The 26,014-nt window shown below is 38.4% G+C and overlaps 1 protein-coding gene across 7 annotated transcripts in view; it reads right to left on the bottom strand.

The window, feature by feature from the left end:
• CACNA1D (calcium voltage-gated channel subunit alpha1 D) overlaps positions 1 to 25,860 on the bottom strand; it is a 209,679-nt gene extending 183,819 nt beyond the window's left edge. For all 7 annotated transcript variants that reach the window (XM_026102807.2, XM_064518903.1, XM_064518906.1 and 4 more), the window contains exons 1-3: positions 25,299 to 25,860; positions 22,674 to 22,992; positions 20,018 to 20,123 (exon numbers count right to left, since the gene is read on the bottom strand). In XM_026102807.2, coding sequence (XP_025958592.2) covers positions 20,018 to 20,123; positions 22,674 to 22,992; positions 25,299 to 25,335 — 462 coding nt within the window. In that variant the 5' untranslated portion in view covers positions 25,336 to 25,860. The remainder of the gene's footprint in view (positions 1 to 20,017; positions 20,124 to 22,673; positions 22,993 to 25,298) is intronic.
• Between the last annotated feature and the right edge of the window lie 154 nt (positions 25,861 to 26,014).

Raw genomic sequence — 26,014 nt, 5'->3', positions numbered from 1 at the left:
TTACCATTCATCAGTTAATGAAGATAATGTAAGGGGGCTGAAAACAACAGAACAGTTCATTTTCTTTTAACAGCCTATTGTTGACCAATTTCTTTCCTCCTACTTCAGCTGGAATCACCAGTTTCTTTCAGTATCTTCTAAGACACAGAATGTGCTATTGGCTTATTGTAATTTGATAATCGGGTAACAGAAAACAGTTGTTCTTCAAGCAAGGAAAAGCATACTCTAATCAGTAATAAAGATTTAAAATTAGACTAAAATATTGGGAAAAGAAAATAAAGCATGAATTAGTTGTTAAACTGCATCCACCATACATTTTGATTTATGGATGAATGCTTCAATATTCTATAGCTTACTTTATCGCTACTGGACTTGTTCTGTATGAAGAGAATATAAACAAATTTATGGTGGCATGATACAGAATATGTTTCAATTTACTAACAACCAAACTAGGAAGACATTTCATAATTCTACAATATACTTCTGTGAGAAATATTGCAAGCATGGCTTATATTATAGTCAGGAACAGTGTTCAGAACTATCATTATATGTGTGTGTGTATATATATATATATATAAATAAAATGCAATATCATTAGCAATAATGTGTAGAAATTGTATTTATATATCTGAAGATAATCTGATTAAGCAAAAGTCATCACAAGAATTCATCCAGGATCTCCTGGCTTTACTCTCTACCAATAAAATTATTCAAGAATGTTACAGTGAAATGATACCTTTAAAATGAGAAATTTGTGACAGTGTGAAATCTGCTAAAAGGCATAGCTGACACAGCACTAAACATTTTAGTAAATTCCACACAGATTTTCTGTTTACTTGTAGTATAGAAGAAGCGGATATAATATGGACGCAGCTACTTCTTTATCAAAATCTTTTCTTATTATCCCTTCCATTACACAAGAAATACTGCTGTGGCACAGAAACTCAGAAATACAGAACAGACATTGGGTCTGGATGGAGGGAAAGTTGTGGTATGTAAGAAGCAAGTCTATTATTTTTAAATTTGGAGGGAAAAAAATCAAGCCAATACTTGCTGTTAGATTCTTTGTTTGACACCTGACGCTTACAGAAAATACTCTGACTAGTTTTCAACATTATTTAAATAACAACAGAATACTCTAGTAACCCAGATATTGACTTGGTAAATACTGGGTCAGTATCACCCTGTTATGACTGATATGACCCTGATATCACACACTATACATGACTGCTTCTTAGATCATCTTTTCAGGGAATCCAAATGTGATTGTGCCAGGAAGAGGTTCTGGTTCAAAACATTACTACTGAAGAATAACTCTGTAGCAATGATCATGTTCCTACCTTAAGGAAAACCTTGCTAAAACACAGAGATGCTCCCAGCATGACCTAGTTCATTTTGGGGCACATTCAAAGAAAAATCTTGACATTTAACTTCACCTACTAATTACAATGCTTAAATTATCGATAAAAATAACTTTCTGGACCTTTTTAGAAGCATAAATACTCTTCAAATTTCTATAGAAACAATGTATACAGACTAGAAATCAACAGCTCTGAACAAACACAATGCTCTATTTTAAGCTGACGTATGTATTTTAAAATAAAAGCAAACTGAGTGCTTGATCCTGCCCTTTGGAAGATCTGTGTCTGTCCAAGCCAAAAAGGTCTCCAATCACTATGCACAATTAGGACAGCAAAACACAGACCAGATGTAGCTCTCTAAACATGGAATTTCTAAGCACATCTTCGATTTTTCTTACATTTCTTCCAAGCAATGAAGGACAATGCAAACTATGTAGCGCACATTTTACTTCTCATTATTGCACATATTAAATAGTGGCTAGCAACTATGAACTAAAATACTTGATATTTTTCATGATGCAAGTGTAATGTGTTTTAAAAAGATACAGCATCACATCCTCAAGTGATTATCACATCATCATGCTTATTAATGGCAAATATAGCAGCATCCAATTATTAGTGAAGTCAAGGAAAACCACTCACTGATTTCAATGTATTCTGAAATATGCTATTACTTTCATTATTGAAATTACACTATTTTTAAAAAGCTATTATTATGGGAAGAAAAACTGTATTAGAAAAAGTGTATAACAAAATGTCTCACAATCCAACTGTTTTTGTAGAGTTGAAATATACATGTAACACCTGACCAGTGCACAAATCAGGGAATGAGTTCTCATAAATTTTTTCTTTTAATCAACCCTACATAGTTACTGACAGAGCAGATTCTATCATGCAGCCATGACATTGATCAAGATCGAATCCACTCAGATTTTTCCCCCTGCTTTTTCTGCAACTTGAATGTAACATACTTGTCTATAGGTTTGCAAAAGTGAATGAATTCCTGGATCTTTTGGGGAGCACAGCCTTTAGCATTTTGCATTAAAGCAGTAATTGCTTATCTGCCAGCATCAGTAGCTACAGATTTCTCAGCTTGTAACCACTGACCTAAGGGAGTCTGTGGCCTATATCTAAAGGATCAATAAAAGATAACGAATAAAAACTTACTATAAGTATTTCTGCATTCTCTATACAGAGCTCCAGATTGCCACTAGAAAATCTGTAGAGTTTTGCAAGTCAAAAGAAGCCATAAATTCTTGCAGAGGGGACATTATACACTAATTAGTGTACTACTATAAATTTACATCAACTATCATACACTGCATAACAATCTAATAAGCATAAATACATGTGAGTCTGATAAATGAAATCAGATGGATTTAACTCTGCCTGTTTAAAATAGGACTATATACAATTGTCCACTATGCTTCTCTGCAGCTGATGGTAACACCTGTACCAGAACTGGAGATGTCTGTATTTCAACCACTACAATTCCTAATCCAGAATTTTAGCTTAACCATTAGTGAAATTTTTCCGGGTTCAGATGGGCAATTCAAAGCTAGTGAGTCTGACTCAAAGTATCTGTCAGATGTAGTTGAAGCTGCTGAAAAGTTATGGTCTCCCACTGTCCGTCCAGCACTTCACCAATATTACCTCCCACAAAGCCAGTAGGAGAAGCAAACACATACCCCTAGCTCATCTACAGTTCATGGGCCAATGTCTTAGTTTGAACTGAATCACTGGCAGATTAAGTCAATGTGCCAGGCTCTGAACTGCAGCAACTGAGGTCTCAGTACACGATTGTATCTGCCATTCCCACAGTCAGGACAGTAATTTCAGGCAGAGAAATGAGTTGGGCAGCTAAGGACAGTAACCTTTCAGCCACTGCATATAAAAACCAGACAGTGCGAGCTGGAGCTATAATGCACCTCTCACAGCTGTTCTGGGATTCCATAAGGACTGTGCTGCCCATTTGCAGGAATGTGTAGCCCAGTCTTCTTTCCACATGCTTTCCACCAGGACCTTATCATTCCTGAACTCCATCACATGTCATTTCCATAAGCAAATTGAGTTGTTGGTTTTGATGTAGTAAGCTCTTTATGGATTGATTTTCATGTATCTTTTCAACTACCTTGCTCTTTTTGTCGTAACTTGTCACTAGAAATCATTGGAAATGCTTAATTTGAAGGTGATTGTATCCACTTTGCTAGAGGGTAGCAGTGAGGCATGCTCACCAAGCAGCTTTCGCCCCTGGAGGTTACTACTTCTCCTTTCATATGACAGAAGTTATTTGTTGATCTTTATCTACTTTCCACCATACTTCAACATTTCATTGTATTGCACATTGTGCAGAACAGCACAGAATTGACTTACTGGAAAGGAAAGGAAGTTTTAGTGGGCTAGAAATATCTTACAAGTTGTGTTGTGTCAATAACGATATTTTAGAATTTCAGAAGAGGCTACTCAATTCAGCTAACCTACCAATCTCAAAGGGGGAAGTGAATTTGGGTTTACTTTGCACAAGTCAAGCACTGCATGCATTTTTCAAGGCCCAGGAAGAGTGGCTGTACACTGCAGAAGCACTGAGCGTGGTTCTCTCAGTGCTTCTACACTGAGAGTGCACAAGATGAGAATGGTAAGAAGTGCAGGATCTTATGCAGCAGTGCCAAAGCTATGTCAGTCTGGGACTTCAGCAAAGGAAGGACAAGTGCCCTTTGAGTCCAGATGCAGATCAAGTCCCACTGGTTATCTAACCTTGCTTAGAACCTGATGTGGATTTATATCGAAGATGGAAGAGTTAACCAGATGAAACAAAGTATCCACAACATCCTTAATGCTACAAAATGACAAAGTATAAACTTATTTTCCTGATTTGAAAACATGTTCAGCAGTTGAATCATGCAGCTCATTATTTAGAAAGCCAAGTTCAATGTACAATGTCCACACTCTAGGCTTGACTAAAAAAAGTACAATTCCTTGAGACTCTATATCCTACTCAGTTTTATAAGTACTATAACATTTAATTAATTACAACCTGAAAGCTGAAAACTTGTTTGCTCAATGGGAGTCAGGTATTCTAATGTGATCATAAGCCTACTGCAGTTTATCACTTATTAGCAAAGTCATTATACTTTAAGTGTTTTTGTTTAGCCTGTCTCAACTGCAAGTAAGCTGCATTAGTTTAAATCACCATAAACAACCATAAAGGTGGCATAAGTTAAGGTGATGCATTTTACAACTGGGGTTGTCTAAGAGCAACACCCAATCATTTTTAATGAAATGAATACACAAATACACAAAGACTAACTAATTCATGTTTTAGTTTAAGGACAGACAATCATTTTAAAAAACAAATTTCAGTCTCATTTTTACCTTCTGGACAGAATGATAATATTTATTAATATGTTTTAATATGCTTCGTAAAATTCATTTTTTCACTTACAAACTAACAAAGCTACAAAATCCATTTCTAGAGGAGGAACTACCACTGCTAAACCGGCAGATTGCTAAAATGCAGATTATGAAAGCTTCTTGAAGCAGTGCAGTTTCATCTGCAACCCACATGCAAGTCCAGAACCTTTGACTTCTTCAAGTTACAATCCAGAACAGAGTAAGCCCTTTAAACCATTTTACTTCCCTTTCAAAGTCAAGACACATGCCTATAGCTACCCCTTTTTCATTTTTAGAACAACAATTCCACTACAAACTTAAAAAATGAATATAATATTCATGATTGGTGTAAAAGCAAGTAAGAATGTGGAAGAGTTTGTGGTGTTAAAAGCCTTTGCTAAAATTCACAGCTTTGTAGGCTCTCTCCTGAAATGCCCCTCTATTCCTTGAGTACAGTAAACTCATGGACTTCTTACTCATGGTTACTCCTCCAAAGCTTAAGAGGAGAAAGGATAGGAAAACTTGGGTTCTCATATCCTAAGGTTTCCCTTCAAAATGCCTTTTCTCCGCATGCTGAGAAAGGCTCATATATTCTACAGTGTAGAAACAGCTGCTCTTTCAGGGTCACCTTACATGCTGAGTGCTGACCCTGTGTTGGAGTGTCTGGCACACTGCATGCTGCTTGCTAATTGAGGAAATGCCTCCTCAGGACAAATGTGAACCTACATACCTTCCCCTTGCCCAGGAAACTGAAGTACGTTGGTTATCACTGACCTCTCTAATAATTCAGTGAAGAGAGACATCAGCACTGCATTCTAATGAGGCAGAGTATGATTGTGCAGCCTGACTATGGAGACACCCCCAACTCTTCTCAGTTTAGTGATAGCTGATGAGGTTACTCATCAGTCCATATCCACCTTAAGAGTGCTAGCTCACAGAGGAACAGATGAGCTCCCATTACTTGCCAAGAAAAAAATTACATTATTATGGTGGAAACATCAGTTTGGAGCCTCCACTCCCAGCTTTCTCCTCATGATACACTGGTGAGTGGGTGTCACAGCAGATGCAAGGCTGCAGTAGCATTTACAATCCTTTTTTCAGGATGGAAAAGTGAAATGAGTAAAGAAGTAGGTGGGAAAGAATCTAAGTACCTGGACTAACCTAGTCCAGCTTGGAGGTCCTTTATGTTTGCTAGGGACTTATTTTGTGATTATTGTGTAATTATAGGACAGACTATACATCTCAGTCACAAACCCTTCAAAATACCATACTGGAAAAAGATCAAGAGCCTAATACGAAATACTAAAGTTTTATAAATATGCTGTAAAATGGCTATGTTCACTTACATTTTTAATAGTTTCACTCCTTTAAAGAAGATTTTTGTGGTTTTAGACTTTCCTTTTTCTTCCATGTTCAGCAATAATGTGATTTAACATGTTTGACAGAGAAGTTTGATGATCCATTCTAGTAACTAAATCCTTTCCATATGAGTTATATCTTCTGGCATGCACTTGGGCCCATAGATTGTTTCTTTCTTTCCCTTGTCTGATAAGCGGCTTAAGATTCAAACATTCAATTGCAAGCATTCATCTTATAAAAATAAGAAAAAAAATTCTGAACTCCAAAGATCCCATATCTAAATAATGATTTGCCTAAATGTAAAACTTGTTCTTTTTTAGAGATGAAACTTGAGTCAGAATATTAAATGTGCTATATACTTCTGTAAAATTAAATTCAGAAGTATTTAATAAGTAGTACATAGTAAGTAATTCAGAAGCTTTTAGTAGTGTTTCAGGAAGTCACAGATAGAAGAGAATGATAACATTATTGTACATCTTTCTATACTAAATGCTGAAGTATGGAATTTAAATTAACATTTGTGAAAAAAGAATCCAGAAAGCATGTTGTATTGGTCTTGCAACTAGAGTCTGGTACAATAAGGCCAATAATCAGTTTCTCAGTGTCACCACTTTGCTTTAAGATACCCTCTTTATAAGCTAAACAGACATTTTCACAGTATATTTTACAAAGTAATGTAGCTACAAAATAATCTTTTATGAAGAATATTGATGCATCCTTGACAACTTAAAACTGGTTCACTTTTTAAACCATTAAAAAACAGCTATTGTAGAAAAGCCCTTAAGCACAGAGCTTTAATCCATCTCTTCATATACTTCCACTATCCTCCGCCCAAAAATCTATGGTTTTCTTAGCTCATTCATATTGACCAACCTGCCTGAAGGTTATCTATTAACCAATTTGTATTTTATTTCCTCCACACTTGTTTAAAGGCAAGACAAAGATAATTCTAATGTGCTTATGACCCATGCTATTTAACCCTTCAGTTGAAATCCTCCATTCACTGAACACCCACTAGTGTCAAGCCTCAAAATCATCTGTAAATCTTCACCCTATTTTCAGTGGAACTGAACAAAGCACATTCAAGACAAAAAGGAAAACAATCTAACATAGTCATATCTTTGTTCAAAGACTGGATCATGCTCATTCCAATTATTTATTAAAACAAGTTATGTCTAACATTAAAATACACTGTCTCTCTGTTCTTTCAAGTTAGCCTTTCCAGTTGTTGCTATTCTTCTCATACCTTCTGAAACAGCTTCATTAACAGCACAGACAATGGAGATTAGTTAAACACCTGCAGTAAGCCCCTGTGTGGACACTAATTCCAGTATTTACAGTGTTCTTGCACTAACTTTGCATCACTTCAGAAGACAGTTTATCTAATCCATGCTTAATTGATTAGCTAACTTTCCTGAAAGTTCCCATGTAAAAAAACTATTCCTCCTACACCTTTTGTTTGAAATTCATTTCCTGTTTTGTATTTAATGTCCTACTCTTCTTCCTTCATACTTCTACTTTATCTCAAAACAATTACTATTACATGAATGAAAGTTTTAGCCACATAATTATTTGCTTGGTCCCCAGACAAAAGTCCTTACAAGATCGCAGGACCTGCACTGACCAGCAGACAGGCAGAGAGGTACGCACACAACCATGCAATGCCTCAGTCCTATTTTTCATTGAGTAAAAGTAAGTACTAAGGCCCTGTGTTCGAGCTTTCATATGTCTGTTTAAAACAATTATTTGGGGCTAATATGTATGTAATATTTGGATCAATAGTAACATTGCTGCAAGGGTTACTAAAAATACATTGTCATCTGTGTGTCATGTGGTCATGCTGAAAACGCCTTCTGTGGTACCATTCCTAACCAGCTGGACAGTTCACATGAGCATATTTGTGAACACTCAAAACATCAGGCTACTTTCACTATGTGCAATTCCTGCTGACAGGGTTGTTGTCTGCTTTGGTTTCATGGATGGATCACCTGTTCAAGGAAGTGGCTGGACTTCCCACCAAACACTGAGGTATGCTTGTGCTATTAATACAGTGATCAGAAGATCAACATTAACATTTTCAGATACACATGAAACACCGTATGGAAGCTTACTGTATCTTCTGAGACATCTAACATTAACTCCCCCAAATTTCCTTTCTCACTGCTGTTTACCTAAATGTCACCACTTTTGCTGTATCACTATGGGAACAGTGGCTGTTCCTTCTGTTCCTATATTGCCACTACCAATCACTTTTTCTTCACCAAAATTTGCTGCCAAAACATGTTACGTTCTCAGTCTTGAAATATAGCCTTTGACAACAAAATTAATGCTGATTTCTGGTGTTCACCAGCAAGCCAGCCAAACCATTTCCAGTTAAAGAGAATATCAGAAACAGCATTTTGAAAGAACTCCCCAGATTTCTTTATTGTATTTATGTTCATATCTGAACATTTCACAGTCTCTAAATTCCTTATTCTTTTGATGTCCTTTTAGAGCTGAAAACTACTTTATACATGAGAAACTAAAACACCAAAAAGATAAACAGCCTGTCCAAGATCACAAAAGTTGGGGGCAAAGTAGATAATTAAATGCTCATTCCTTGAGTTCTTGATTAGCACCCTACCCACCTTCTCTTATCCTTTCTGCCATGGCACCAAAACATTTATTTCCTTAACCAGCGTAATTCAATGTTCCTGTTAGAGGAGACAAGCAGTTCTGTAAGCATGGAAATTAATGAAGCTCCATTCCTACAGACTGGAACTGGTTGATTGGCTTTGGCATGACGTGTGGGCTCTTGCTGCAGCCTGCCTTTGAGAGAAAGATGGAACAATAATAAAGTGGCTCTCCTCTGCCTATTCTCAAAAAATGTGTAAAAATAACTCTGAAATCTTTGTTTCTTCTGTATCTGGTTGAAATGAGACACTCTAGAAATTACAGGGCACAAAGAGATACATACACATGAACTGTGACAGCAAAAGCGGGTTTGGGGGGGGCTTTTTTTTTTTTTCCTTTTTAATAGAGAATGACCTTAGCTACATCACAGCTTGTGACCTATGTATTTTTCATCCATATTGATTAACACTGTCATTCATAGCCATACACTGCTTAGGGAAAATATAGATGTGAGAGGCAGCTGACAGCCTTTTGCTACAGGAGACAGTCTTTAAAATTGTCACAAGTCTTTGGAGATATTTGCTGACAGACTAGGTCCGTGCATGCTCAGTCTACCTACATTCAATCCGCATTAACTATGTGAGTGTTAAGTGTGCAAAGCTTCCAAAGTTCATGCTAACGTCTTCTTATTGTATTAACAATACAGATGGTAGGCATGTCTGGTCCTAACACAGGCTCACGCCAAGATATCCATGGCAATGCAAACATAAAACTGAATCATTAGCCAGTAAAACAACATGGCCCCTGCTAAAACTGTGTTTTGGGGAATATCAATTTAATTTAATACTGTTTCATTACAAGTAAGACGAAGCTGTGTTACGTTGACTAATACTATGACTGCTATCCAGCATTGCCTTTTAAACAACTTCTTAAGGATCAGGGCGCACAGAACTTAAGAATCCGTCTTTCGGATGGGATGAAAAATGTGAACAGACTGTTCACAAGCTGCATAAAATATTAACCAGCTTTGTATCCAGTTTCAATCACATCCCAAGGTATTAGTGAAAATTGTTAAGCATCATGCAATTTGGTAGCAGAAGGTAGATAAACTTTCTATTCTATACTGTGCCTCAAGAGTCGTGATAGCTGAGGCACTTCTACTATGGGAGACAGAGCTAGCTGTGTTGCACTACTTAGGCAGGCCAGAGCCAGGCACTTCTTATCCGAAAGCATTCATCTTTGTCCTAGCAGTCAGCCAGAGCACAAACTGTAGTGAGCATCATTGAACACTATGAGTCTTTTAGATATAGTTGGGTTAAACGTTGTATTTTTTTATTATTATTGAATTTCTTTTATTTAGTTTGTCTTAAGTCATTAGTGTCAAGATATTTTGAGACTTGCCTATTTTTAAAAATAAATGTACAAGATCCATATAATTTGGTAGGTTGTTTTCTTTCAGACTTTTCCTTTGCTATAGCAAGAAATAAACTATTGAGGGATAAAATCTACCTGAATTGGGAACTATCAGGGGATGAAAATGACATACAATTATTTAAACATAAAATAACTAACTGATTTTATGCCACCCATCTGCATGTATTTTAAAGGATTCTGGACCAGTATTTGAAAAATGGATAAGTAATAGTACCACAATAAATCCATCAGAGTGAAAACAGCACTAACAAAATGTCCAATAAACATAATACAGCTTTGGGGTATTTGCTATTCAGTTCTGTGGAAAGACTGTATTTTTCTGATTAGCTGAGTGGCAGAAGATGCCATCTTCCTGGAGGCTGCTGCAGCACTGGAGAGCAACTCTAGCCTCTGTGAGCCAATCCTTTTAGCAACTGAGTTAGAAAAATACAATTATTAAACTACTGAACCTTATTAATACAGATTTCTTATGTTTATGTTCTTACATTCAGAAGATCTTTCCTGCCTTCATACCATAACTGTAACTGACTCTATATGCTCCTTTGTGCCATTGTTTTTTCTGCAAAACTCTACTGAAACCAAGTGTGACAGTTCAGTATGATAAATTTAAGCTGTCAAGTAAGATAAAATACAGTATGCCACTTGTTTTTTATCAAGAGGGTATAGCTAGGAAAAAATTGGCCAAATGAATCTTTGGGCTGAACTACTATCCTCAATTAAGATATATCAAATGCTAGTTTCTTAGAAAATATGCAATAAAAATACATTTCTAGAAAGATTCAATTCTGGTCTTTTGCACTGGTATCATCCTTTCTGCTATACTGATCAACCCTGGTAACAACTTGTATTATGTGTGATTTATCACACTAACAAATTTAAAGATTCAGATCTTTGATAATGCCCACATTCTAAAAGTTTTCAAACTTTTATGCAGCTCTTTATCCAGATGAACAGTGACTGCCATGAAAACAGCCATGTCATGGCAACAAAGGAGTTAGACTCTGCCCAAACTTTTAGCCAACAAAACTGAAAATGTATCAGCGGAATACCTTTAATATTAAATATGAGAGAAGAAAAATCTTGGTTCATATCTATGGAAACAAATCAGTCTGCTCCATCTGCTTATCACTTCAAAGTTTTATATTGCTATTAATCACCGCAGCACGACTCCAGAATGCTACCTGCCGACATTAAACAGGAAAATAATGGATCCTGGCCAGCTGTATTGATTTTAATGAAAATGTTCTTGTCATAGTTAAATTTTGAGCATAAATCCCATGTCTTTATTTAATTTTTTATTTGAAATGCTGAAAATGAGCTCCAAGATTTCTGAGAAGAATCTGCAATATTATACTCACATTGTTTAATCATGGAATTGTTCGAGAATGGAACTCTAAAAGCACTTTTCTTCATCATAGGAGTAGCAAAACATGAACAACAATAATTACATTGCTAATTAGTGCTAGCAAGTGAATTTTATAGGAGTAAGGACTAAGAGAGGATATTTTAGTTATAATTCATTAAATAAAGTTTGTATTGCAGAAGATTATGCAATAACTAAAAAAGACGAGCACTGAAAAGCCAATCTATCCTAATTAACATTCTCCCACTATCATTACATAGTCACTTAACCTTTCTTCATGCCCCTGTCCTTCCAGATGGCCTAGCAAAAGAGAAAGGTTTTGGAGCTTGACATAAGGATAAGCAAATCTGAATTCCTGCAAAATGAATGGTGAACCAACTCACACATTCAATTAACCACCACTGAAAACAGTTTATCATTAAACCTCACCAGATTAGAAGATACATTTTCACTGATCTCAGCTGCTGCATAATGAGCCTTTTGAAGTAACCAAGAACTGGCTTCTCAAAAACACCTGTAACTGTTTCATTTCTGCTCAAATGAATTAAGCAAGTGAACAGGCCCTTGCTCAACACTTTCAACAGTCATGGATCCCAACTCTGTAAGATTTCAAGATGCAGCACTTTCACGCACACAAAGACAAAAATGAAAAAACAGTTCTCAGTGCACAATATGCTTCTTGAGAAAAACAACTTTTTAAAAAATAAACATACCTATTCTACATAACCTGGCATTTCTAACAGGTTTTATAAAGCAAATTCTAATAATATTTATGGCAATCCGCTTTTGGCATGGCACAGATACATGGCAATGTATAAAAATTCTCCATTTTATGTGTGTATTTGCTGAATAAACACTTCGGAATCTCTTTTTTTAAAAAAAACAGAGGGACTATTCTTAAGGAATAAAATCTGTGGATTAGTTTTTTGTCAAATTTACATACATTAGTATTGCAGTAAAATAGTAATTCACACGGTTTACCTGTATTCAGTAAGCTGGTTTTATAAGGTAGAGTTGTTCGTATTTTTCATAGCATTTAAGCATCAACTTGTACTCTCACTATTACAAGAGTTTGTATGAAAAGTACAAACTTCTCCCACTCATCTTGAATGTTCACTTTAAACTTGAATGACAGCAATTTATATGTCAACCTCTAACTACTTTCCCACCAACTATTCAACTGATATAGTAACTAACAAGATTATTTGGAATGTTTGGAAGTACACAGATTTATTTTTATTGGGACAGGCCTATACTTCAAAGTTTTCTTGCCATACTTCTATCAACTGGAAGAGTAAGGGGAGGGAAAAATAAAAAACAAAAAAAAAAAACCAACTCAATTAAATTAGCAAAAAAAAAAAAAAAAAATTACCAGCGCAGCACTATTCTTTTGGGGAAACTGATTTTAGACTAAATAGAAAAAGAACTCTTTTTCTGGTATATGCTATATCTCCCTAGGCAGTTTGCCAGTAGAGCACTACCAGCAAATCTTTTTAAGGAGAGACAAGCCCTTAGTAGGAATTCCTCACAGGAACAAGCTTGCAACTTTGAACAGGGAAAAACATTTCCTTCCAAATGAGAATGATTAAGTACACCTTTGTGTGGGGCCTTCTGGTTTGGACAGGTATATCTACTGCATTAAAAAAAAAGGAGGGGGGGAATTATTCTTGCAGTGCCATTACCTAAACCTGTATAACTAAGTAGTGGACCTTCGCTTCAATCCCTTGCTCTCTGAACAGCCATTTTTATCTGTGCTAAAGAAACTAGATCCTTATTTAAAAAAAAAAAAAAAAAATCCTTTCCTAGGAGCATATCTGGTCCAGGCTATAATTCAGAGTAACTTGAGGACTAGTCCATGCTATTCCCAACCCTCTACAAACCCAGCTGGCCCCTCGACCAGTTGAAAATTGCCAGGCATCTTGGTCATATCTTTCTTCCAGAAATGTCCCTTTTCCTAAGGCAGAGAATGAAATAAAAATTCTATTTCATTCACCATTAGAGATAGACTTGACACATAGCAATTCTTTTCACCAAAAAAATCGATAACCAGCTGTTTTATGCTACTAGTACAGTGCAGAGTAGGCACAGTAGGCCTAAGAACTGTATGCAGCACAAAGTAGGTGTAAAATGCTGCCAACACAGAATTTTCATTTACTTTGCAGAGGTGTGCATTACAACACGAAAGGAAAAGAAGTAGGCTTACGTGATGTTGTGAGCTTCTAAAAACCGTGATCTGCACCGATAAAATAAAAGCAATCCAAAATAATTAGCTAATACATATTACTGGAAGTTTTGGCCCTAGAGGAATATAAAAAATTGGAATATGAAGATACGACTGAGTACAGCATTATAATATTTTTTAATAATCCCCTTGCAGAAATGTCATCTATTAAGGAATTCTTGCAGCTGTGCAAAGGTTACTTGCTGATGCATACTGTCTCAGCTCATAACCATCAAACAGCCTTACTGTTAATTTTAGAAAAATAAGTCAGGCTGCTTCAGTAGTTAAACAGTTACTTCATGTTTTTTAATGAGAAAATATATGACAGGGTAATCTATGAACAGAAAAAAATAGCAGAAACGAAAAATGATAAAAACTATCCCTCAGAAAATTTACATATGTACATGGACACAAAACCTGACAAGAGAATTCAAAGCCTACTCATTTTCAAGCTTGCACGAGAAAAAGGACAGCTCCTATCGTTTGATTTTTCAGAAGCAAACTACTGACATTCTCTCAGGCCCTACTGACTAGTCAGACACAGAGCTATAAATACATTTCATTGACTTGAATCAATAGGCAACATAAAATTCATATTGTACATCAATTAGATACAATATTTTGAAGATTTTTTTTTCAGATTAAACTTACTGACATTTTCCCCCTCAAAGAATTAATCTATTACCATTAGCACCAGTAGTTAAGCGGCTGGCTAAATAAATGCAACAAAACACTGTAATGTCTCCATCATGTTTTTCCACATGTAAAATGGAAGTATTTTCAGTAGAGTGCAAATTATCTTCCATCTTTCCTGAAAGTTTACTTGGATGACTTTCATGCTAGCTATTACAGACACTAGGAGAGAGCATTAACTAAAAACCAGAAGATAGAAAAATATCTGAAACGTGGTGACAAAAAATTATTTAGACTGGAACATGTTCCAGGCGAGGGGTGAGGCATCCAAGATCCCTGAACTAAAGAAGTAAACACAGCAAAGACAGTATACATACACAAAACATTTTCTTAAATATATCACAGAACACTTACCAATTCAACAACTGAATCTTTAGACTTATTACTTATTAAATGCGGTTACAATTAATAACATTATGCATCAATATTTTCAGATATTTATTAAGGCTCTATATAGAGGATTTCAATAACTAGGTGCAAGGTAAAAAACAAAACCTTTTCAATGGGTGTATTAGTCAGTCATGTGGCCTTAGGACTGAATGAGTCATGGGACTGCTAATGGGATAAGGATAGGAAGCCTGATACTTCCAGGTCACAAGTTCAACCGGGTCTTCTCAAAGTACTTCCCTGCCGTGCCCTAGATTGAAGACACAATTAACAGTTCAGGGACAACACTGGAGAGTGGACTTTCCTATTGTTGGAGGCCACTGAAAGATCCACCTAAATCTACTTAAAGAGGATTCTTTGCCTGAAAGAAAGGATACAAACAGGACCTTTCTGTAGCAGTGTCCTCCACTGTGGCTCCCCCAGTCCCAACTGGCTGGGAAAATAGGGAGGAAGAACAGAAGGTGCCCAGGTCAGTACACAGCAGACAGTGTATACACTGCCTTTTCACCCACACAGCCCATTTTTATAATGCAGAACTTCACTCTGGGAAAGAGTTCCCCACTGACGGTAAATCAGAAACAAGGCCAAAGAATCCTGTTGTCTGGAGCATAAAGTCATTATTGAAGTCAAGCTCTTTATGCAGATGACTCTGCACTTGCCAGTCTACTGTAATTCACGCAAGTCCCCCAAAATGCACAGGCTTTCAAAATGCACAGGCTTTCAAAATGCACAGGCTTTCAATCTCTCCCCAAGTAGAACAGTCTCACCAATGAGAGCCTTTGTGGTCTAGTCACAAGAGATGCAATACACCCAAAGCACACTCAACTCAAACATCAAGGGTCTAGTTTTCACGCAATCAGCAAAGATGGCTTCTTACTGTTCATTTATTTTTTAAAAAAGGAAAAGAATAGCTGAAAGAGTCTTGTTCTTTGCAAAAATTCAGACGTGTCTTGTGCCAGTCTGCCTGTACATTGTAAAGTAAGAAGCCCAGCGCAAGTCAGACCAATGGGAAAGTGAGTAAGAGACAAAATACAAAGCGGTAAGAGAGAACACACCATGGTACAACAGGATGATACAGGAAAAGAAATTGAGGTGGGAGACCGACATAGAGTAAAGCGTGCTGAAGAAGAGGACGAACAGAAGAGTGAACACAGAGGGAAGCCAGAGGGCAGAGACAAAAGATAACAAAAAAAGAAAAAGAAATGAGTGGGAAGTTAAAGACAAAAGACATGAAGGGAAGTAACATAACACAGATGGGAAAAAAACTGAAAAGACAGAAACAGAAAGAAGATATATACAGGAAACCCATCCTGCCAGAAACTGCTTTTTATCAAGCTCAGACAGCAGACGCTGCCAGAAGTAGAGCTGAATCAAGCATAGAGAAGTTAGATCACCTGAAACTTCTGAAAGGCAGGAGAAAGAAACTACTTGAAAATCTGAATGAAGTAGCACGTTTATGTCGAATTCATCTCAGAATATACAATCAAGTTCTCCTGCTACAGGGCAGAAATAACTTCCTTGGATCAATAGCAGTTTCATTATCTACTGGCAGAAGAACTGGGCCCACCAGCTCCCACCCCATCACAAACTGTCTGTACCCTGTTTTTCACTAGCCAGAAAGAACATCAACTGATTAGAGACGAAATTACTCATTAAGTAGAGTTCAGGATCAAGTTGAGTAACTATTTTTAAAGTTCATTAGACTGTACTGCATCCTTTGCAGTTCAGAAAGCATGACAGACTGGTCCATTCAAGGTAGAGAAGAGAACGTGCCTTCCTCCTCTCCTGGCACACACCAGAGAGATGTCAAGGCGCTTTGGACAAGCGAGTAAATAAACTTCCCAACACGATACAGGACTGTAACGTTGGCAAGTGGTCAAGCACAGTCCACTCTGGTAACTTAACTCTGCACTTATGATTTGCTTGAAATGCATTGTTTTGTAACATCCAGCACTAACACATTGCCTTTGAGGAAGAATAAGAATGACAATGAATCTACTGTGCAAGAAAATAGCTATAGTGCACCCTCTACCCTCAACAGAGAATGGCAAAAAGGCAAAACAAAAATTCAAGCCTGTTTACTCAGAAGAGGAAAAGAAAGGCCAAAAAAAGAGTAATAATTCCTACAGAAAAACATATTAATAACCACACAGAGGGAATTCTTTGTTAATAAAGACTGTTAGCCAAGAAGGTGATAGAAAAGTGGAGCTACATACATTATCAAAGAAAGAGACTGCCATCCTACCAAACCAGTGATAGCTGGCTGACTCTGGTCTGCTGAATTTAGAGTCACTGATATGAAGCAATCTTTTCTTGTTTCCTTAAAAGTTATTATAAGTATCTCAGAGTGTACTGCTGGCCACATCACAAAAACCTCAATCACACCTTGCATCTCAGTAAAGATGAGTGACCAACACAGAAAATACACAATTGTCCCAGCGTTATGCTTTATCTGTATTGCCAATTTTCTAAAAACAGTCTACTGTTCCAACAACAATGGTGCAGAGCCTTCTCACAGATATCTGTAAGATATGTTAAGCCAAAATTGACTCAGATCCAGGAAAAACAGATACCCAAGATATGGCCTATTTTCAAAAGCGCATTAATATGCATACATTTGATTCGTTACTTCTCTTAAGACATACCTATCTGTTTCTTAAAATGTCCATCATATTTTTGGTTAATATATCATAAAACTTATTTTTCTATTACTATTGCAGCGTATGACTGACTTTGTGTTGATTATATCAATTGGCAATATGTTCTGCATGTTGAAACACTCATGAGAAAGGGAGAGCAGGGCTCCCTGACAGCTCAGCCAGCAGTTAAGTGGTATTTGATCAGTGTTTCACGAAGTCATAGGCAAAGACAAACTCAGAACTTGTATCTCGGGTTTCTCTTACAGGTCTTGGAAACTCCATCACACAGAGGCTATCTTCTAACATCCCATCACAAAGAAGAACACCTGTTTTGCACACCAGAATAGGTTTGGGAGTTCTATATAATGAGGAAGTGAAGGCACCAGAGGTAGAATATTCCTGCTCTTCACTCCCATCTCTACAGCACGCAAAGCACTACATGAGAGCAGTGCTGCAATCTGTACAAGGTCAACGGACGCCTGTGCCCACAGAGAAGAAAGGGTAAAGAAGAGGCTGTGATGGGACTGTGAATCGGCATTGGAAAGAGAGAGGGAGAGGTATCTCTTTACTCTCAGCTTATGAATTGGTTTTAACACCAGAATGCAGTACAGTCCCCTAGAAAGATCAAACTGGTAATGTAGGGCTATTAGAAGACAAGCAATGTCTACATGCAGGGCACTAAAACCTACCAAACTTTGTTTATAAGATTTAATACTTGGGTGATGCTATAACCATTTTTTGATTCTGTTTTTCAGACCAATATCACAAAACTTCTGAATATTATTCAACAAATGTGGAACTTCAGCAATAAGAAGAGCCAATTACTGCTAATTCCAGAACTATTTATTTTATTAGATCGGATACACAGGATGTATATGTATGTTCCCTTTATCTGATTTAGTCTGTCTGAGCACCTGCAAGTATGCTGTAAAGATAAATGCTGTTCTTTGAGCAAGCTGAATTACTCAGAATTAACCTCAGTATAAACAAGATGCCGATTCAAACAGGAATTTGAGAGAATTTAAAAGGCCAAGTTATAAACTGTATGCACATATACTTAGGGGCATTCAAGACCCCTTCTGCTGAAAATGGATAAGGATCTCTTACTAAAAAAGTATAATTTATTTTTGCTTAGACCGATCAAGCCACATTAGTTAAAAAAAAAACAAACACAGACAAAAATGTGCGTTTCTTTCTAAACGTTAACAGCTTGTAAAATTAGGTCAGAAATATCAGACTTTGGGCTAACAAAACTAATGCTATAAAAAACATTTCTTTCAAAATGATTAGCCTCTGACACAAGTAACTGTTTTACCCTCTTCATGTAATGCTTTATGAAATTAGTTGTTAGCAGATCTTGTTGTAGACTGACAGTTATGGAGATTTGTGCCCTGAATTTCTCAGGGAAGAAAAAAAAAAGACTGTTGGTTGGCTACACAGCTGCATAACTTATTCTTCACACTGACCTGGATTATTCTGCCTTTTGCCAGCATTTTTTGTTGTCCATATTTGCTTAATCTTGATAAACAAGAATATATAAAATGGCTCATATGCACAAAATAATTACTTTTAGAGAAATAAACAAATTTACACACTACGAAATGGACAAACATCTTCATAAATAGAAGACCTCATATCAACCTATTTTTTCCAAATAAAATAATCTGAAATTATTTATTTACTAGTTTGGGATTCTGAATCTTTATTTTTTGAACTCCTCTTGTCCCACAAAGAAGTCACATGCAGATTTTGAGAGAGCACAGGACCACTGGACTCTTTTAATTATTTCAAGGTAGTGTTTAGAATAAACTATGGAACTGTTACAATGTAATATAATACTAATCTTGAGTGTGATAGTCACTATAAGTGTTATTAAAATACACAACTAGAATAAAATTATTTTTCATGATACATTTTGAAGTACATCACTAGTATACTATTTTCAGCCCAAGAAATACAGCTCTGTAAACGAAATACTGAAGTACCATCCCTTTTTGAAAGATCTCTTTTAATAGCAGTGACCTCTTAAAATTCACATTTATGTTCCTATCACTGTAAAATGTATTAATGTAAAATTTCCCACTTTTGTCTAATACAAAAATAAAGTTAAATTACACCATTAAGATCTGAAAATAAATTAGACAAGTATACTAGCAAAGGCAATAAAACTTCAAAAGGACTGAAACACAGATATATAAAGAATACAGTAATGACAAGTAAATATATTTAATCAATTCAAAATGTTTTCATATTGTCACATACACACATATATATGTTCAGCATAACATTAACTTGCGTTCCTCTCCAAAGAATTTCACTGCTGAAAACTGTACTTTAAACACATGACACAAGGAAGTACATACTAAAACTGAAAAAGCAAGGCAATGGCATATTCTAAATGAACTTTATCTCAAAGTATCACTACATACCAATTTTTTTTTACTAAAATTATTATCCATATCTCTTTCTGCTTTCAAATACTAGCAGCTCATAACTTGACCATCAAGATAAAACAAGAACAAACACATATATAGAATAAAAATTCAGGAGTACTTACCAAATTATGATTAGTTGAATTAGAATCATCTTCTGGGAATGGGATGTAAACAGCTAAGGCCACACAATTGGCAAAAATAGACAGTAGTATAAATATGTCAAACGGTCTGGAAAATCCTGTTAAGGAATTCATCAATTTTGAATATCTACAAACTTTCAATTCAGTCCTCTTTTCAGTTTCAACATTCATAAAACAAGTCTTACTTTTAAGGCAATTTTTTGACTGATAACTGTGACAAACACTTCTTCATCACCCTTAGTTATATCACTATACCATATTAATTTCTACCATAATGACCTTTTAATATCCTCTTTTTTAAAAAATAGTAGGAAAGTAATACTCTTGCTGCCTCAGAACACTGTATTAAATTCTAGAGATGAATTTAGCTAGGCAGTCTTAATTCAGTATGCGGGTCAACACGGTGGGTAAGGAATACTTGTTGAGCTGTTCTGTCCTCAGATGTTCATCTATGTCTCATTAATGTTAATGGAAATGATGTGCTTGCTCAAAGGAGAAAAATGGTTTCAGATGTAGTCCATATAAGAAAGATTCCCAACAAATCACAACAAAAATTCTCCTCCGTGAGTGTTGGAAAGTTATATAATGCACACGGAGGAGAGTTCTCAGCCCTTCTTCCCGTCTTTGACAGCGGGACTCCTGAACAATTTTGCCTTGGCCAGGACAGATAAAAGTTTAGGTGAGTAAACTGTGGAATAGAATACAATTACTGGCTCTGCAGCCATACAGACTGAGAGGCTATAGGCTTTCACATGAGAATAGCGGGAATTGTAGCTACACTTCTACACCCAGATCTAGACAATAGCAGTTTAAACCTGGAGATAACCTTTCATCCTCCCAAAAGAAAAAAAATCTCTTAAAATTCATATGCATGAAGTTCACCTTCAGCTTATTATTAAATGAAATTAATACTTCCCCCAAAGTATTTTATTATTTTCTTTTAACTACAAATATGGGGGTACCTGGATGAAACTATTTGTTAAGTTTGGATAGGAAGAACTGTGCCTTAGCTATGATTTTTTGACATTTTTCCCTCAGTTCAACATACAACTTCCATATGTATCCATAATAGCTCCATAAAAGACTGAGGGAAGAGCACTGAATAAAAACTCCAAACAAAAGAATGTTTTGCTGCCAGTGCTGAGTTTATGTTCACAAAGCCTATCAACATCAGTGCCTGCTATGTTATGTATAAAATAAAGTTAGAAAACACATCTTAATCTGTAGCATCCTCCTGAGAAATAAACAGATAATACCAATGTGAGATTGGCAAGTTTATTTTATGATGTAGCGCTACTGCGACAAATTTTGCCCTGAGTTATTCCACTCTAAATCCATAGTAATTTCATCTAACTGACCTCAGCCAAGGAGAGGCCAATTTACTGAAATTAGTTGGACTTACACCAGTTTAAATGAGAGCAGGATCTGTTTCACTATCTTAAATTTGTAATTGAATTGTGTTCAAAGAATTGAAAAAAAAGGCCCCATAAATGAGTAACACTTGCTACTGCCAGATTGGGTGTTCTGTTTAAAGTAACAGAATCAGTTTTACCTTCAGTAATCTACTCTCTTGAACAGCTGTTTCCTATTAAAGATATCTTGCCAAGGCTAATAGGCAAACTTTTTTCTCCTCTTCCCTCAACAAAACTGTACACTTCAAAAATTTTTGAGAATTAAATGATATACCAAATCTACATACTATTAGTTCTCCCAAAAAAATCCACGTTCTTCCAACCTACAGCCACCGAACCAAAAAGAAAGCAGTATATCTAATCTCCTATCTACAGATGTTCATGTTTCCAAATACATTTCACAGTAGATATAGGTCATAAAAGTTGAGAAAAGGAATATATTTCAGATACTCACATACACTTACAGTGAATCCTTAGCTTGGCTCCAGATTTCCCCTACTTTTAGCATTTGACAAATATCACTTTTGAAAGATTTCTACATCAGGTTCACTTGCCTTAATGGTAATACACTAGATTGCCATATGGAAGATATGGGTTTGACGTCTTAGGTCATTAAGGACTATCTCCCAATTAACACTTGACTATCTCCCAATTAACACTTCGAGACTCACTCCCATCCATTCAACCATGCTTGGAAGGGCAATGAATGCAATACGGAGATTTGCTAGAATAGTATATTGTAGAGGAAGATACAAGGAGGGAAGTAAAAAAATCCACAGGAGAAATTAAAGAAGGAAAGGGCTTTCACAAGATGAACGTGTCAGATGGAGCAAGGAAGATGATGACTATTTTACAATTGTAAAATGAGTAAATAACATAACTTTTAAAAAGGGCATACCCAGAATGTTCTCTAGAGATAAGAAAAGTAAATTCTGAATGTGAACTCCTCTTCCCCAAGAGAAAAGGAACAGCTCTGAGCTCTTCTCTGAGTTACTTCAGTGAAATGATACTCTGCATCATTATGACACAGATTAAGAGGCTATCGTCAACAGGAATTTAAGCAAAATTAACTACCATCAACATTAATGAGAGTTACCCACATACATGCAGGCAAACTAATGTGTTAGCTGAGAAGCTGTAAGAGATGTTGTTAAGACAATTGCCTTGATACATTTGGAAAACTCAAAAAAACAGATCATCTAAAAGAAAACTGCATCAAAGGATACTTCCATTCTACTAGACTAATGCAGGCTCTTCGTATTGGGTTATTGAGGGATAAACAGAAAAGGGCACGGGGTGGCCGACTATTGGACGTGTTACCCTGTTTTTTGCTCTTGGCATATTGCTGGCGTTTTCTTTGGGACAGAGATCCTACAGGCTGGGTTGTGGTAGTACTCATATTTTGGGCAGCCTTTGCTTGTCTAGCAGCATCAATTGCAGCTTGCCAAGACAGAACAGTTTGCTTGGATGGTGCTGAACTGTTCGACTGAATAGTTGGTCCGTCACCAGGGAGAGGAATTCTGGTGCTACTTGCATAGTTCGCCTCTGTGAGAGAAGAAAAAAAAAAGAAAAAAGTATTTGGTTACATTTTTTATGATAAAATATGTCATAATATTGTTGATAAAAAGATTTTAAGAATTCTTGATGGTGTAATGCTTCCACTACAGATACAAGATAGCATGAGTATATATGTAATTGCACAGTAAAATAAGGTTCAGAAATCAGTACTATAAATTTAATCTAAGTGTCAAGACAAGTGCTACACTTAAATATTTCACATTTTGATTCTTCCACTTAGTTCATAGTTTCCAAACTGGATGGCAGCTTTCATGTGACTGTATTTAAGTCCAATAAACCAAACCACCTTCCTATAACCAACTTTGTTATAGCCCCTTAACATTTACTATTTCCTAACTTCACTTTGGTCAGAAAAAGTAGTGGTTTAAAATTCTTACACATTTTTAATTGAGAATATTCAACACTGTTTGAAACACTACCAAAAAGAAATTCCTATAAGCAACTTAAATCTTGCCCTATTCTGCGTTATCAAAGAAAAACGCGTGGATGCCTCCAAAAGCTAAAATTTGATACTGTCTGGTGATAAATACATTCATATTGTATTGGTATCTTCCACACCGCAAATCCCAAGAGTGAAACCACTATAAAGGAATGCTTTTATTTCTTTTTTACAGAGAAAAACACGAATTTCACCTTCAAAATAATCACTAAAGTTCTGTTAATTGAGATGGCAACACAGACGACTGAACACCACCACCTAGTAAAGATCCTTTCTAAGCTCTTCGACTAGAGCAAGAGTCGACTCCTAGATGCACCTGTAGGAAGAAGATACTCCTAAAAAAATTCAAAACTTGAAGATGCCTTGGTGGGAAAAAATGGAGGAACGGCACGATTACACGTACGGGGGGGGGGGGGGTTCAGACGGAATGACTGAAAGGTAGCTACCGAGGCGGGAGAGGAAAATAAACGCTCGACGATTACTGTTCATCAAACAGAAATGAGACACGAGGTCGTCGCCCCCCACCCCGACAAAATCACGCTCCTCCTTTTCTGGGTGGGGGAAAATAAGCGATAAAAAGGCGTAAGAGCCGCGGGTGCGCGTGTCTGGCGGGGAAGGCGCCTCCGCCGCGGCTCCGCTCCGCGCCTCGCCTCGCCGTGTGAGGGCGGGAACGGCGCGAGGGGAGCGAGGGGCCGCACTAAAATGGCTCCCGGGGCCGGCGGCGCGGGAGGCTGCCGGGGGGGAGTCACTCCCGGGTTTAGCCCACACGTTTCCTACTGAAACCAGCAGATCTTCCGCGCACATCTCGCGCCGGGGACGGCGAGCGGGCGAGAGGAGGTGGCCATCAGAGAGCAAGCGGCACATCAACAGCTGGTCCCTCGCTAGGTTACACAAGAAGGAGACTGCCTCCTCGGGCTACGGTTTGACAGCGAGGGCAACGGGTGAATTTAACCTCAAACATTTTTCCAAAGGAAGGATTCTTGCCTTTTTTTAAGCAATGGCATAGCCATCTCCCGCCCCCCTCCCCCCCCCCCCGCCTTCCGCCTGCCCTTTGGGATGCCATGAAACGCGGCTTGACACAAATAAACTACCAATCTATCTATCATCATTTTAAAATCAATACTTGAAAGTGAAACAAAGCCCGAGAGTCTGTGTTCCCCGGGGGAACCCCTGCCCTCCAGCAGGGACAAAAATACAAACTTACGGCCAATTTCAGGAAGGAGGAATCATTAAAACAAACAAACAAACAAACAATGGGGGATGTAGCGCTGCCGGAGCCTGTTTGCGAAGGAGATTAACATATAGGAGCCCCATGTGTCGTCTCCGTGCGCTCCCGGCAGCGACATGACGGGGAAGCGGGCTGGAAACATCGCATCCAAAGCCCTGTAATAACCCCGTACCTGCTCTCCCGCCCCCCGCACAAGCCCCTGGGAAGCGGCATTTCCAGGCAGGTTTATCCACAATCACACGGATATGAGAGAAACATGCACCAAGCCATGTCCTCTCTGCCTCCCTCAGCTCAGCCAGCTGATATTAACGGCCCTGGGGCCGGAGACAGACATGTATGAACCCGCTCCCATGTTAGTTACACACCGAGGGCAGCATCCCTCTCCCTTGTTAACCTTATCCCGCGCCCTTCCTATCCCCCGAGCCCTTTCTCCCGGCCCCTTCCTCGAGCCCAGACGCTCATCCCAAACCTACCCCATCCTCAACCCCCTCCCTAATCCCCCCCCCCCAATCCCTGTCTGCCAAATCCCTCATAAATCCTCCCCCGCCTCCCCCTCCCCTCAGCCCCAGGCATGCTGCTGCCCTTGGTGGGCGCTCCGGCTCTTACCTTCAGGGTGCTGCTCCTGCTGCTGGTGGTGATGCATTATTCTCACTTTCTCCGGTGTGTGAGAGGAGGGGGGAAAAAAAGAAAAAAGCAGAGACGCCCCCGACCCTACCCCAAGCCAGGTGCGCGCTGCCCCCTGCGCTCCCCACTATCCGACCCCCATGGTAGTGTCTAGCGACACGCGAGGGGCTGCTGCTGCTGCTCCTCCTCCTCCTCCTGCTGCTGCCGCTGCTGCTTCGCTGCTGCTGCCGCTGCCGCCGCTGCCAAATCCCTTAGAGTTTGGGCCAACATGACACTCACATCCGGGTGACACGGGATCTCTCCATCCCTAGCAACCCGGCTGCTGCTGCTGCTGCCGCCTGATCCTCAGTCCCCTGCTGCTGCTGCCGCTGCCGCCTGATCCTCGGTCCCCCTGCTGCTGCTGCTGCCCCCTCCGCCGCCGCCGCCACAGGGTTAACTCCCTCGCTGCTGTCGCTGCTGCGGCCGCGGCCACCGCCACCTGCTGCTGCCGCGCTCCTGCGGCCACCCAGGCGGGGGAGCGGAGCCGCGCGCTAATCGCCTGGAGCGGCGGCAGCCGCAAATAGAACCGCGGCGGCGGCTTAACCCCTTCGCCGCCGCGCCGCGCCGCTCTCCCTGCGCCGTCCCCGGCGGCCGAGCCCGGCCCCCGCCCCTCAGCCCGCCCCCAGGGCCCGCCGCGGCCGAGCCCGCCGGCCCGCGGC

This window comes from Dromaius novaehollandiae, chromosome 12 (assembly GCF_036370855.1).
Source record: "Dromaius novaehollandiae isolate bDroNov1 chromosome 12, bDroNov1.hap1, whole genome shotgun sequence".
NCBI classification, from domain to species: domain Eukaryota; kingdom Metazoa; phylum Chordata; class Aves; order Casuariiformes; family Dromaiidae; genus Dromaius; species Dromaius novaehollandiae.
This window is presented reverse-complemented; position numbering and strand designations above follow the sequence as displayed.